The 14,450-nt window shown below is 44.8% G+C and overlaps 1 protein-coding gene across 1 annotated transcript in view; it reads right to left on the bottom strand.

The window, feature by feature from the left end:
* LOC133503699 (zinc finger protein GLIS1) overlaps positions 1-14,450 on the bottom strand; it is a 133,350-nt gene that overhangs the window by 11,289 nt on the left and 107,611 nt on the right. The window contains exons 8-9 of the mRNA XM_061825563.1: positions 11,307-11,433; positions 5,532-5,718 (exon numbers count right to left, since the gene is read on the bottom strand). Of these exons, the coding sequence (XP_061681547.1) occupies positions 5,532-5,718; positions 11,307-11,433 (314 nt within the window). The remainder of the gene's footprint in view (positions 1-5,531; positions 5,719-11,306; positions 11,434-14,450) is intronic.

Below are 14,450 nucleotides of genomic sequence, written 5' to 3'. Positions count from 1 at the left end.
ACGTAGGGTTTTAAGCCAGGGGTTAGGGCTTCAAAGTAGAGTATCAAGTTAAGGCCGGGGCTGCTAGGTAGGCTTTCAAGATCTGGTTTATGGTTTCAAGATGGGATCTCAAATTAGTATTTCAAACCTAGGGTAGAGTTTCAATCCCGAGTTATCCATTCATCCATTTTCTTGCCGCTTGTCCTCACGAGGGTCACGGGGAGTGCCGGAGCCTATCCCGGCTGTCAATGGGCAGGAGGCGGGGTACACCCTGAACCGGTTGCCAGTCAATCGCAGGGCACAAGGAGACAGACAAGTGTCGCAGTCACAATCACACCTAGGGGCAATTTAGAGTGTCCGATTAATGCTGACACGGGAGTGCCCGGAGGAAACCCACGCAGGCTGTGGGGGAACATGCAAACTCCACATAGGCGGGTCTGGGCTTGAACCCGGGACCTCAGAACTGTGAGGGCAACGCTTTACCAGCTGCTCCAAAGTTCCAGCCTCAATCCTGAGTTCCTGTTTCCAAATAGGGTTTCAAAATTGTGGGTGTTTTGAAAACGGCTTTCAAACCGGTCTTTGGTTTCATTGCAACGGGAATGTAGTTTTGCAAACAAACTCGTCTGTATTTCTTAGTGCCAACGAAGTTAAGACAGAAAGTGAGCGGCGCAAAAACTGGAGAACGTGCGCGAGGCGAACGGGCAGCCGTCACGTCTGCCAGCGCCTCACAGTAGGATCTCTTAATGCACTGGCGTTAGCCACTCTAATTCAATTAGCCTGTGTCAGTCACTGCCGCGCTATCAAAACGCCTCACGCTAACATTTGCACAGGGGCGCTAATATCAACACGCGGCAGTCAACGACAACATTTACCACCCATCTCTCCGGGAGCGCCGATGGACGTTCGCACGCTCGCTAAGCAGTCCGCAGACGGATTTTAACTGGCATATTTTAATACCAGCGGCGGGGAAAGCAACGCAAAGTCCGGTGACTCTAAATGGGCCGTTTGAGTCAGGGGTAAACACATTTACGCAATGAGGTCAGAGGCTGCCGCACCGTGCGCCGCTTGATCGTTCGGTCCGAATGTTTTAACGTCCCGCTAAGCCGTTTGGGAAAAACAAGTGCGCCGCTCGTGTTGACTTTGGCAGCCGACCGTACGGCTCGACCCTTAGACGCAGAAATCAAACGCTCCAGAAATGGAGAAATGGAAGTACAGTCAACCCTCGGTCAGGGCGGGGAAAGGCTGCGGAGCCGAAGCCGGCAGCCAAGAGAGGCGTGATCCTGAGAATAGCCGTGCTTCACGGCTCACAAACTCATGTAAGACTTGAATTCGATCCGGTACATGTAGGACTTACTTCAGCATTAGGCAAAATGGGTCGAAGAACTTCCACCCGATTCGGAAGTCTACCTGTATCATATTTGTAGAAATAAATGATGCCTGCACATCTTGAGTTTTGAACAAAGACACCGGCCAGCTAGAAAGTTCAGCTTCAAAGAATCATGTAATCAAACTGCAGTTATGATCATTAGCATAGCATAAACAGGAAGTCAACTATATCATTTTCGATCACGTGACGCTCCGCATCCGCAGGAGATTCAAATCGACCGTCGATCGACGTATCGACAGTCCCAATCAAGGAGTTTGGTGATCGGTGTTCAGCGAGCATGTTGAAAATTACGAATGACCAGGTTTGGGTATCACGCGTCGATTGGACGGAGAAGACCAACGAAACCTCTGATCAAGGTTTGTAGTGTAGCGAGCACACGAGATAAACCAACGTCCTGAATAGTAAACCCAGTCGAAGGATTTAAAGGATTGTGACAGGTACGGTGGCGTGGAAGAGCAAACAGGGCAAGGTGTCCCCAGAGTCCAGAGCAGACAAGGGTTTCACACAGTGGGCAGTGTTTCGAACTATGATTTCAAGACTGGGGTAGGATTTAGGGTTTCAAAGTACAAGTCGAGGGTTTCAAATTAGGATTTCATGGTGGGGTTAGGGTTTCAAGGCTGTTAGGATTTCAAAGAAGGGTTTCAAGCCACAAAGACATTTTCGGAGTAAGGTTTCAAGGCAGGGGTTAAACTAGGGTTTGATCCATGGATTAGCATTTCAAATGTGCGTGGGGCATCTGATTCGGATGCCTCCTGGACACCTCCCTGGTGAGGTGCCACTAGAAAGAGACCTCGAGGACGACCCAGGACAGGCCGGAGAGACTTTGTCTCTCGGCTGGCTTGGGAACGCCTCTGGATCCCTCCGGAAGAGCTGGGGAAAGGGAAGTCTGGGTATCCACGCTGAAGCTACTTCCCCCGCGACCCGACCCGGAAAAGCGGTAGATAATGGATGGATGTGCGTTTGTAGACAGGGTTAGGGTTCCAAAAGAACTTATCAAGCCTGAGTTCCAAACTTTCAAACAGGACTTCAGATTTCAGGGAAATCACCTGCAAGGAGCATTTGCGCAATCCCTTACTTCCGCGTGACGTTTGCACTTTTGCAAGCTACGCAAACTCAAACCTTCGTAAGAAACCAGATCAGATCTCTACTTAGCAAGTGCCAATTCATGGGGTTCTGGTCCAACGTGCCCCCGCGGGCGTTCGCTCTGTGTGATGCGAAGATTGATGATGGTCCACGGCTGCTTGTTTGTTCTTGTACGAAGCAAACGAGGTGTCAATGACGTGTTGCTACAAGCGCATTGCACAACGGACTCCTTTGGCTCTGCCTCCGCGGCACTTGCCGAGTCGCCGTCCTCGCAGGGGAACGCCGGTCCTGATGTAAGAACGTTTAGCGAATAGATGACCCCCCACCACGCCGCTTTTGACAGTTTGCTCCCATTAAAACGCATGAATCACTTCCAGCAAGGAGAGGTTTGCTCATTGCTCCGAGGCTGTTGGGGGACATGATGAAGACCCGAGTCGGGTGCCAGAAATAGAGCAAGTCATGTGTCACGCCGACCTCACGGTGACCAGCCCGGCCCCTCGTCCCCGTGGAGGTGGGGGGTGGGGGTACGTTGGCGTCGTTTTCCAGGAAGAAGGGCCAAACGGGTTTTCGTCAGCAGGGCCGAGGGGGGTTTAATCCCCCGAACGGGATCGCCCTGCGTTCCGCCGGGAACGAGGATGAGGCATCCATGGAAAACAAAAGTTGTGACCCTCATAATATTATCAGTGTGATTCACACATTTGCAATCGGGAAAACGCTCGACTGCTCCAGCGCTCAGATCTGCTCGCGACACGACGATCTACGGAAGAAGTAGAAGAAGATGACGAGAAAATGTCGGGAGCAAAGGATGACAGGGTGATAGATACGGAGGTAGAGTGGGAGCCGTGACCAGGGGTAGAGGACCCGAGCAGAAACTGCAAAGGAAACCTTGAAATCCCTTTGAACGCCGGGTCTGGCCGGAGCAGGTCCTGCGGAACCCCCGTTGGCAGGCGGTACAGGTGACCAAAGCGAAGTCACAGGGAAAAGGGTCGGAGTGAAGAGACCAGGCTTCGTAAGGCTCCCCAGGAGGAGAACCCCAAGGGAAGGTACCTGGTCTTTGTCCCGGCCTCTGCTGTCGTGTCAAACGTGACACAATTTTCCAAATTTTTGCAGTTTGCCCGAGATTTTGAAAAGGTTAGACTCGTAGTTACACCTCTGAACGGCAACCCAACCCTTAAACAGTTTGGGCTTCATCATTTTTGACTTTTTTATGGAATGTTCACGTTTTCAGAAGGCGGTTTCATCTATTTTCACTCGGATGACCAGGAGTCCCATAACTTTAGCCGGATGCAGTCATCCGTGCAGTTTTGGCAGTCTGAATTCATAAGAACTCAGCCGGGTTTCACATTGCCAGAGTGTTTTAGCTCACTCATCTCACGTGTATATAGAACATAGTCTTGCGGCCAGTATGGAGACGTTTTGTTGATGAGAACTTTTTGTGGGCTAAAGCGAACGTTAGAACCGAAATACACGACTGTGCCAACAAAAACTTATACGGCGTAATACTGGTCTTAGAAGGAGTAAATGCAGTCGGAAGATTCAGTTCGGGGTGTTGTCCGCCATTTGCTCGAAGTTGGCTTGGATGGGCTCTGGCACTCCTGTGACCCTTGTGAGGATGAGCAGCTTGGAAAATAATCTCTATGTATACCGTTCGTACTTTGGGGTGGCTCGCTTTCTGGAACTTGATACGGAATAACGACCGTCGTACTTGGCTGATGGATAGATGGATGGATGGATAGATAGATAGATAGATAGATAGATAGATAGATAGATAGATAGATAGATAGATAGATAGATAGATAGATAGATAGATAGATAGATAGATAGATAGATAGATAGATAGATAGGTGGAAGTACAGATGGATGGACAGACAAGATAGATAGTAGATAGATAGATGATAGATAGATAGATAGATAGATAGATAGATAGATAGATAGATAGATAGATAGATAGATAGATAGATAGATAGATAGATAGATGGATAGGTGGAAGTACAGATGGATGGACAGACAAGATAGATGGATAGATAGATAGATGATAGATAGATAGATAGATAGATAGATAGATAGATAGATAGATAGATAGAAGATAGATAGATAGATAGATAGATAGATAGATAGATAGATAGATAGATAGATAGTGGAAGTACAGATGGATGGACAGACAAGATAGATAGATAGATAGATAGATAGATAGATAGATAGATAGATAGATAGATAGGTGGAAGTACAGATGGATGGACGACAAGATAGATAGATAGATAGATAGATAGATAGATAGATAGATAGATAGATAGATAGATAGATAGGTGGAAGTACAGATGGATGGACAGACAAGATAGATAGATAGATAGATAGATAGATAGATAGATAGATAGATAGATAGATAGATAGATAGATAGATAGATAGATAGTGGAAGTACAGATGGATGGACAGACAAGATAGATAGATAGATAGATAGATAGATATAGATAGATAGATAGATAGATAGATAGATAGATAGATAGATAGGTGGAAGTACAGATGGATGGACAGACAAGATAGATAGATAGATAGATAGATAGATAGATAGATAGATACATAGATAGATAGATAGATAGATAGATAGATAGGTGGAAGTACAGATGGATGGACAGACTAGATAGATAGATAGATAGATAGTAATAACGTAATCATAACATAATGATAGATAGAGACATGTATACAGACAAACAGAGAGATAGATAGATAGTCCTATCTTAGATCATTGAATATACTTAACATTATACAAGACAAAAAAGTGAATTTTCTAAAGAATTTAAATGATTAAGTTTAATCGTTTAAATCAGTCTTTCATTTTATCTATAAAGATGCCATCAGATCAATGTGGAGAACCTTTTGTTTGATTTTTTTTTTTTTTATTTCTGCATTTAGTTGTATTGCACATTTATGTATTTTATTTCCGACTGCAGACAGTACTTAGAATAATAATAATCATTTTCAGAGTATCCAGGCAACAGAAAATTATGAAAAGGCAACTTTTCTCATCAGTTTACTCTTCCAAATCCGCGAACAGGTAAACGGGCGGCTGTCCGCCGTACTCACCCGTCTCTGGCGCCCTCCATGGCGGCCATGGGCGACAGGTGACGCGGGCTGTTGAGGTCCGGGTCCAGGCAGTGCTGTCGCGAGGGCAGGTCGGCGACAGCGGGATTGGCGCCGGGCGAGAGCAGGTCGGCCGAGGCCCCGCGTTGGTGGTGGTGGTGGTGGGGGTCGCCGGAGACGGCGTACAAGCCTTGAAAGACAAACAAAGCCAATTGGGGGAAGGTGCCGAGCGTACTCAGGGCGTCCCGTCTTTCGACACATCCAAACGTCCCAGTAATTTAAGAATATATGCATGTGAGTATTGTTATAGTATCTGTCCACATGTGTTGCTCAACCATTTGTGTCGAAATACCTGTTGCTTCAAGGGTTGTAAAAGTGCAACTCTGAAGCTAAGTATTAGCCCATGTATGGTCTTTGCCATTGTTTGTTAGCATGAACCTATAGCAAAGCTTCTAAGGCAAAACTATTTTTGTCTGAAATCCATCTATCCATTTTCTGAGCTGCTTATCCTGACGAGGGTCCTGGGAGCGCCGGAGCCTTATCCCAGCTGTCATCGGGCAGGAGGCGGGGCACACCCTGAACTGGTCGCCAGCCAATCGCAGGGCACAAGAAGACAGACAACAGCCGCACTCACAATCACACCTTGGGGCAATTTAGAGTCTCCAATGAATGCAAGCATGTTTTGGGGTTGTGGGAGGAAACCGGAGTGCCCGGAGAACATGCGAATTCCACACAGGGGGGCCGGGATTCGAACCCCAGTCCTCAGAACTGTGAGGCCAATGGTCTGACCTTAATTCGAGTCACTTTTATGTGAAGGCAGCACTCGAACGGGCAATTAAAAACCTTTCTGGGTGGGCGTCAATGAAATGAAATGAATGAAATGAAAATCCATTTCAGTCATGTAATAAATTCCAGCGTACTCGCATTAGGTTCCGCTCCACCTATGCGGGCTGGCATCGGGGGATCCCCGGCATACACGAGCGCCCCGTTGTTCTGAGGAGCCGACAGGATGTCGAGAGCGAGCGTGACTCAACGCTTCCAGTCAAGACCTCGGATCGGCACCTTTACGTCTTACCAGAAACCCAATTGGCGTGTTCTTTAAAACTTCACATCACAGGCATTATCGCTGATGAAAATGATTATGGCTGGCTTTTGCAATAAATTATGATATTAACGTGCATAACTATGTTCAGGAGACGATTGACACGGTAATAAAATAATCAATAAAACACGTTAATCCTCCTTTGGACCAATTAAAAGCTCTGACTTATGATCACAAAAGAGTTCTTGCATGAATATTTTTTTTTAAAGAACAAAAACTGTCCCCCCCCCCCCCCCCCCCGCATAATAAAAGCATCTTTCTACATTAAAAGGTGTAATATTACAAGAATAAGGGGAAATTCACTTGTTAAAACATGACTGACTTCCTTTCTTCCTTCCTTAAACATTGACTTAAATATCATAACATTATGACTTCATCTTGGAACCTTCTAATATTCTCATTCTTGTGAGATGACATTTTATCCTAATAACATCCATCCTTACATGACTCTAAAAAAAGATTTAAAAAATATTTTAAGTGTTTTTCATTCTGCCAAGTCATCAATCATTTTTTTACACATTCGACAGCAAAAAATGATTTTTACTTTTTACTTCGGTACTGCTTATGCACTATATTTATGTTAATACATATTATGTATGAAGAGTTCAGACGCAAAAGCAGATATATCAATTTTTTGCTGTTTCTGTGGATTCTTTATTATTTATTTTTATATATCTGCTTTTGCGTCTGAACTCTTCATATTAATATTTATACAGTTCTGTCAGAGTGGGTATAAAAAGTCTCCACACCCCTGTTCAATGCTAGGTTTTAATACATAAAAAAATGGACAAAATCATTTTTCAACTCAAAAAAGAAAAACTTTCCAAAAAGAAACTGCCAATAATGGGGTTGCACAAGTGCGCACACCCTAGGCATTAGGGAGTTGGTTCCTTTGAAAAAAAAAGAAAAAATATTTGAAAGGAATCCGCCAGTGTTGAACTGCGAGTGTGATGGGGTTAACTGTTGTCTTTTCTCCGCAAGTACTGTCTCTTTACTTGTATTTGAATGCAGCAGGCGAGCGAGACTACTGTAATTTCCGTTCTATAAGCCGTGACTTTTTCCACACGCTTTCAAACCTGCGGATCATGCGTCTGATTTGTGCTTTTTTTTTTTCTAACGGCCGCAAGGGGGCACTCGAGCTGAAAAGGTAAGAGTGAGACCGGTGCCGAGGAAGTGACTTTTACCAGTACGTTATTTTTTTTTAGACGGCCCTGTTAGAGCGGCGCTAGCACTGTGCTGACATGTTGCTGCTGTGTTACTGCCGTGTCACAGTGATTTTTACCGGTATGTTTTTTTTTAACCAACCTTGTTAGTGCTGTGCTACCGTGTTGGCACTGTATTGCTGCCGCAGCTGTCTTTTTACCAGTATGTTTTTTTTTTTTTTTTTTTTTTTTTTACCAGCCCTATTCGTGCTACCATGTTGTTGCTATATTAAGCTAAGCTAAGGTATTAAAACTTTGAAACCTCTTTTTGTGTACCGTCTTTCTTTGTAAATATGTTTCATTGTGGGCACTTGCGGCTTTTACACAGGTGCGGCCTATGTATGTACCAAATGGTATTTCCTTTACAAATGTGCTGGGTGAGGCTTATAATCGGGTGCGCTCCGTAGGCAGGAAATGAGTAGTTTTGCCACCTGTGCCAGCCTGGACCACTTAAGTCAGGGCGCACTTTTTAGCGTTTCAGTGACTCCTCGGGGGATTTGAGCGTAACGTCCAGGAAGAAAAGGCTCGGCTCTGGCGAACAGCCAAAAAGTCAAAGTCAAATTTTGGACGCACTAAAGACACGTTGAGCGTACACACTTGTCGACGGTGCGTCGAGATCCAGCAACAATAAGAAAGCGCATCGGGGATTCTGGATGGCGTACAGGCACAAAACAAGGACAGATGTGTCCAGAAATACGGGAGGCCCACAGGGGCAGGCATCGCTCTTTGTCTTTTAATATTTTCAAAATGCATTTCTCTCAGTCCTAATCCAAAGTGGTGTCAGCGCCCGCCGATGGAAAAAAAAAAAAAAAAAAGACGACGACGAATCAACGTTCCCTTCGCTCGCTCGTTGCCGAGAGCTCTTTGGATAACAAGACGCATACAAATGATGGAATACAAACACGAGCCGGGTTGCTTGTCACGCGGAATAAAGGGTGAAATGTCAAAAGTAACAAAAAAAAAAAAAAAAAATGTCAGGAAACCCGAACGCATCGGCACGTTGGCTTTTTGAAGGTTCACGTTCCGAGTCGATCATTTCGTACGTCCGCGGCCAGAACGCTGCCACGGACTTTTGGCATCGGGAACAAAGTTTAACGTCAACCGGAATTATGGAGTGAGACTGAAAAAAAAGTATTGGCATCGGCATTGGCGTTACGGTTGCATGCTGACATCATAACTCCAGTTTACATCCAGTTTTCAACATATTAGTAAATTAGAAAATCATTTGTGATTTTCCCAAGCGTGACTCTTCATCATTTTGGGTCGACCTTCAAATGCTGTATCTCGAGAACTATCCTGGCTACGAAAAAAAAGCTTTTTGTGGTATGTATGTATTTATATTCAACTGAATTTGACCTCTTGAACACACATTTACGCCACGTCCGCTTTCACGGTTTCAAGATCCCTGTCGGAGTTTTTTTCCCCAATCCAATCGTGATCAGAAAAGGAATTTCCAGTTGTCAAATTTCAGAGCAGAAGAATGACATTAAAGCCCCACTGACGTGAAAAGCATTATTTTTAGAATGTTTTTCATTAAAAAGAAAAAAAAAGGTCAGCAGGAATTGAATCGTCCGTTTTTTCACCATGACGTATACGGCTTTTTGTCACTCCCGCCATGAAAATCCTTTCGAGGGATTTGTTTTGGAGAAGAAGCAGGAAGTGACACTATCAGCAGGACCTCACTTAGGTTCCCTCGTGTTCTTTAAACCAGTCTTACCCGCGCGAAGGTAGCGCTATGTTCCTTCGTGTTAGCCAAAATGCCGGCTCGTTGTATTGCTGGATATTGTTCGAACACTCGGGAGGATGGATTCACTCTGCGTTTCCAAAAGACCCGGTTCGTCGTGAAAAATGGATTGCACGGGTGCAAAGGACGAGAGCTTTGTTGGTACCAAATGACAGGTAGGTGTGTATAGAGCTATTAATAAAAAAATAATAGCGCGTGTGTGTGTGTGTGTGTGTGGGGGGGGGGGGGGGCGGCGTAATCCTTCTTTCAGCAAGCGAGTACGCTCGCGGCCTGCCACATAAGATGATCACATAAGACGTTCATAATTGACGGTTGGATTTTTGTGCCGCCACGGGGGGATGAAATTCAGCTGCTTGTACTTAGTACTGAATAAACTAAACCAACTAAAATGTTACACGCGCTCCGACAGCAGAAAAGAAGAAGAAGCGGCCACGAGCGTGCCTTTGTTTAGTGTTTTACAATCTTTATCGCGCCAACGCACAGATCGATAACTTGATGATGTCATTGGCCCAATCACTTTTTCCAGAAACAAGGAAAAACGCAACAAATTCAACAAACCAGAAAAGTCCAGTTGCCTCGAGTCAACTTGGACAGATTACTGCGACCCGGACGACTGACTGTCTGTGTTTTCTATTGATATTATGGCAGTGTGTTAAAAAAAAAAAAAAAAAAGACATACCTTCGGGGATTATGTTGTTAGTTAGAAGCGATCCGCATATCATCTAAATATGGCTCGAAACAATAGGGGAACATTGCAGTCGATTGTGAAAAACAACATACCGTCGGGGAGTCTGTTGTTCGTTAGAAGCGATCCGCAGATCATCTAAATATGGCCCGAAACGATAGGGTAACATTGCTGTCGATTGTGAAAAACGACATACCGTCGGGGAGTCTGTTGTTCGTTAGAAGCGATCCGCATATCATCTAAATACGGCTCGAAACGATAGGGTAACATTGCAGTCGATTGTGAAAAACGACATACCGTCGGGGAGTCTGTTGTTCGTTAGAAGCGATCCGCATATCATCTAAATACGGCTCGAAACGATAGGGTAACATTGCAGTCGATTGTGAGATGTTCTCTTTTTCGAAAGCAGCTTCCGTGATTCACAGCAAGTTGCCGGTACGTGTTTTCGGTGGCGAACGTCCCCGTGAGACGTCTGCTGATGACGTTGCAGGCAATATGGCGACCACTCTCCGCTCATATTTATATTTTCATATAGACATTGAAGGGAATAATATTATATATATACTTTTCATTACAATGTCTATAGGGTTGTCAGGGGCTTTAAGGTCTTTTTTTTTTTTTTTTGCATCAAACGCAACCAGAACTTTTCTAAAAGGATTCAAACAATATTTACATTCATACGGTGATGGTGTAATCCCCCCAGAAAACAATCAAATGGCTCCAGCACGCACAAAAACAAAAAAAACAACAACAAAAAAATCTAAAATAAATTCTGTGTGTGCCAGCAGGCAGAGTGTTTGACAATTATTATTAAAAAAGATTTTGGTTCACCTCAACTTCCTGACTGTCTGTCTTGAGGTTGGCTATTGTCGAATCGAAAGACAGCAAAATGAAAAAAAAAAAAATAATAACAACGTTCCCCTGGAAACGACGCTTCACTACTATCCGCTAAACTACCCCAGCATATGAATTCCAAAACCAATTTTGCCAATTATTATTCGTGAATGTGTGTGCGCTTTAACACGGGTCGATCTTTGGGTCCAACCTGCGAAGACGTCTTGGCTGAGGCCCGGAGCGCAGACTTCCTTGTTGCCGAAAAGTTGCGGCGCGTGGGCCGAGCCCTGCAGGTGGTCGCTCAGCACCTCCTGCTCCAGGTGAGCGCACGGACGCAGCTGAAAGCAACGCACAAATCAGCAGAGACACTTACAAAAACGCAATCTACACACTGTTACGCATAAATATGTAATAAAGCGTACTTGCGCATTGATGTCATATTTAAAACGGTAAACCTCTTTTAGACAAGAATTTTACACCAAGTACTACCAACAAAATACACACTTAGCTCTGCTAGTACCACAATAAAATGTTTATTAAAAAAAAAACACAGGTTATTCCTAAAAAACTATAATTAATATTAATGAAAGCAGCTGTAACATTATGCGCAGTTTCAAAAAATACATGCTTGAATATATTGAAATAAAAATAACTTGAATCCAAAATGTGCTGAGCATAAAAGTTAAATCAAGAAATGTTTTTAACTTCAAGTTAAATACAACTGAACTGTATTTAGGTTGTGATTCATTCATGTACCACTAGAGGGAGGTATCGTACCACTACCAAATAAATAGCGATGGATAAAGATCTTAGATATCGATCCATCCATCCATTTTCTTCACCGCTGATCCTCACAAGGGCAGCGGGGAGCGCTGGAGCCTATCCCAGCTGTCAACTGGCAGGAGGCGGGCGGGGTACACCCTGAACTGGTCGCCAGCCAATCGCAGGGCACATTGAGACAAACAGCCGCACTCACAATCACACCTAGGGACAATTTTAGTGTCTCCAATTAATGTCGCATGTTTTTGGAATGTGGGAGGAAATTGGAGTGCCCGGTGGAAACCCACGCAGGCACGGGGAGAACATGCAAACTCGACACAGGCGGGTCCAGGATTGAACCGGGGACCTCAGAACTGTGAGGCCAACGCTTTACCAGCTGAGCCACCGTGCCGCCCCATCGTAGATATAAATGAGAAAAAAAAAATATTTTTTCGTTGACTTTGATTAGCTAGCCTGTAAAACAACTAATAATAAAAGCATAAATCAGGCCAACGTAGAAACCGATCATGCAGGGTTAATATTTCAAAATGATCCATATCGGTGGAGAGCCCTCCATGCGGCCCTGCTTTCCCAGTTTTGTGGCGCCCCCTGGAGGCCGCGCTACCCTTAGCATTAGCCTACAATGCCCAATGGGCGAGCCTTGCCTAAACCTGAGCAAAAAATGAACAAAAAAAAAAAGTTGGGTCAGCGAGACGATTGCAACAGCTGCCTTGCGTCGGACGAACCAGCGGGATCCACTTTTTAACATGCCCGTCATAAAAAAAAAAAATTATATTCGAGGTACCGGGAAGCTTCGCTGTCTGTTTATCGAGGGAGACGCGCAAACGGCCGCAAATGCGCGCCCGGCTTTGGCGTTGGGTCGTGTGCGCTTGCGATACTCCATGTTGTTCTCATTGTCAGCGGGACCCCACAAGCAAACAATCAGTCCGCACTTTCGGCCGATTCGATAAACAAAATATTGTTTGTAAAGTCTCCTGTGGGCTGTGAAGACCGCGTTGTTGCGAGCCAGCGAATGAAACGCAATCGCCGAGCTGCGATGCGGCGCTCAACGGGGGATCGTTCGCACGACAATTTGGCGAGATTTTCTGCGTAAAGTCGTGTCATTTGTCAAAGCGAATGCGGTAAAAAAAATAAAAATCATCATAACCTTATGCCCTTCACCAGAGCACTTTGTATTTGGGACAATATGAATCTCTGAGCATGGGCATGAATAAATATAACATCAAGTCAAACGTACATAAAAGACCATAAAGCTATTCATTATATTAATACAGTAAACTAATGCTAATCGCCGAAAATAGCCACGGATTATGATTTTTGATATGGTCTTAGACTGATATGAAAATATTAGCCTTTGATGTAAGTGGCACATGGATGATTGCATTTGGGAAAAGAAATGTACTGGAAGGGAAGACTCTAATATTCCAGTAATAATCCAGGCTAAACCGAGCTTCTCTCACAGTCAAGATCCATCACTTGATCATCACTTCCTTGATACTAATTGCTACTTTCTTATGAGACTGGACTTTGATCTGTCAATAGCAAAACCACGAATAGGCGGGGTTCTCCCTAACCAACATTCTATCGACCCATCCATTTTCTTAGCCGCTTATCCTCACAAGGGTGGCGGGGAGTCCCGGAGCCTATCCCAGCTGTCAACGGGCAGGAGGTGGGGTACACCCTGAACCGGTCGCCAGCCACATAGAGACAAACAGTCGCACTCAGAATCACACCTACGGGCAATTTAGAGTGTCCAATTAATGTTGCATGTTTTTTTGGGATGTGGGAGGAAACTGCATGCAAACTCCACCGAGGAGGGGCCGGGATTGAACCCGGATCCTCAGAACTGTGAGCCCAACTAACATTATACAAATGTGAAAATCACGACCACAATTGTTAACATTGAAAAATAGAAAGAAGAATATCTAACTTGTTTATAATATTTATGATTTGTCTTGGCAGCACGGTGGACCAGCTGGTAAAGCGTCGGCCTCACAGTTCTGAGGTCCTGGGTTCAATCCCTGTGTGGAGTTTGCATGCTCTCTCCGTGCCTGCGTGGGTTTTCTCCGGGTGGGCACTCCGGTTTCCTCCCACATCCCAAAAACATGTGACATTAATTGGACACTCTAAATTGCCCGTAGGTGTGAATGTGGGTGCGGCTGTTTGTCTCAATGTGCCCTGCGATTGGCTGGCGACCAGTTCAGGGTGTACCCTGCCTCCTGCCCGTTGACAGCTGGGATAGGCTCTGGCACTCCCCGCCACCCTCGTGAGGATAAGCGGTGAAGAAAATGGATGGATGATTTGTCTTTTAAATCTCATCTTGTTGTTCTGAAGTAATTTTGTTGAGACTATTTTTTCGTAAGCTATGCAAACAGGAAAGAGAAGGAACCAGGCTACTTCCTGTTGAGTCTCTTTATTCGTATTATTTATGGACAAGCTTGTGCCATGTCATCACTTGCAGTTGAACCTATGGTCAATTTTGGGTGTCAAACTCCTTTTTGTCACCTAATCATAGAAACATACCGTGTTCAACCTTACAGCTACACACACACAAAAATTGTTATCCATTCAATCA

This window comes from Syngnathoides biaculeatus, chromosome 7 (genome assembly GCF_019802595.1).
Source record: "Syngnathoides biaculeatus isolate LvHL_M chromosome 7, ASM1980259v1, whole genome shotgun sequence".
Taxonomy (NCBI): domain Eukaryota; kingdom Metazoa; phylum Chordata; class Actinopteri; order Syngnathiformes; family Syngnathidae; genus Syngnathoides; species Syngnathoides biaculeatus.
Note: the sequence above shows the minus strand (reverse complement) of the source record. Positions and strands in the feature narration are given on the sequence as shown.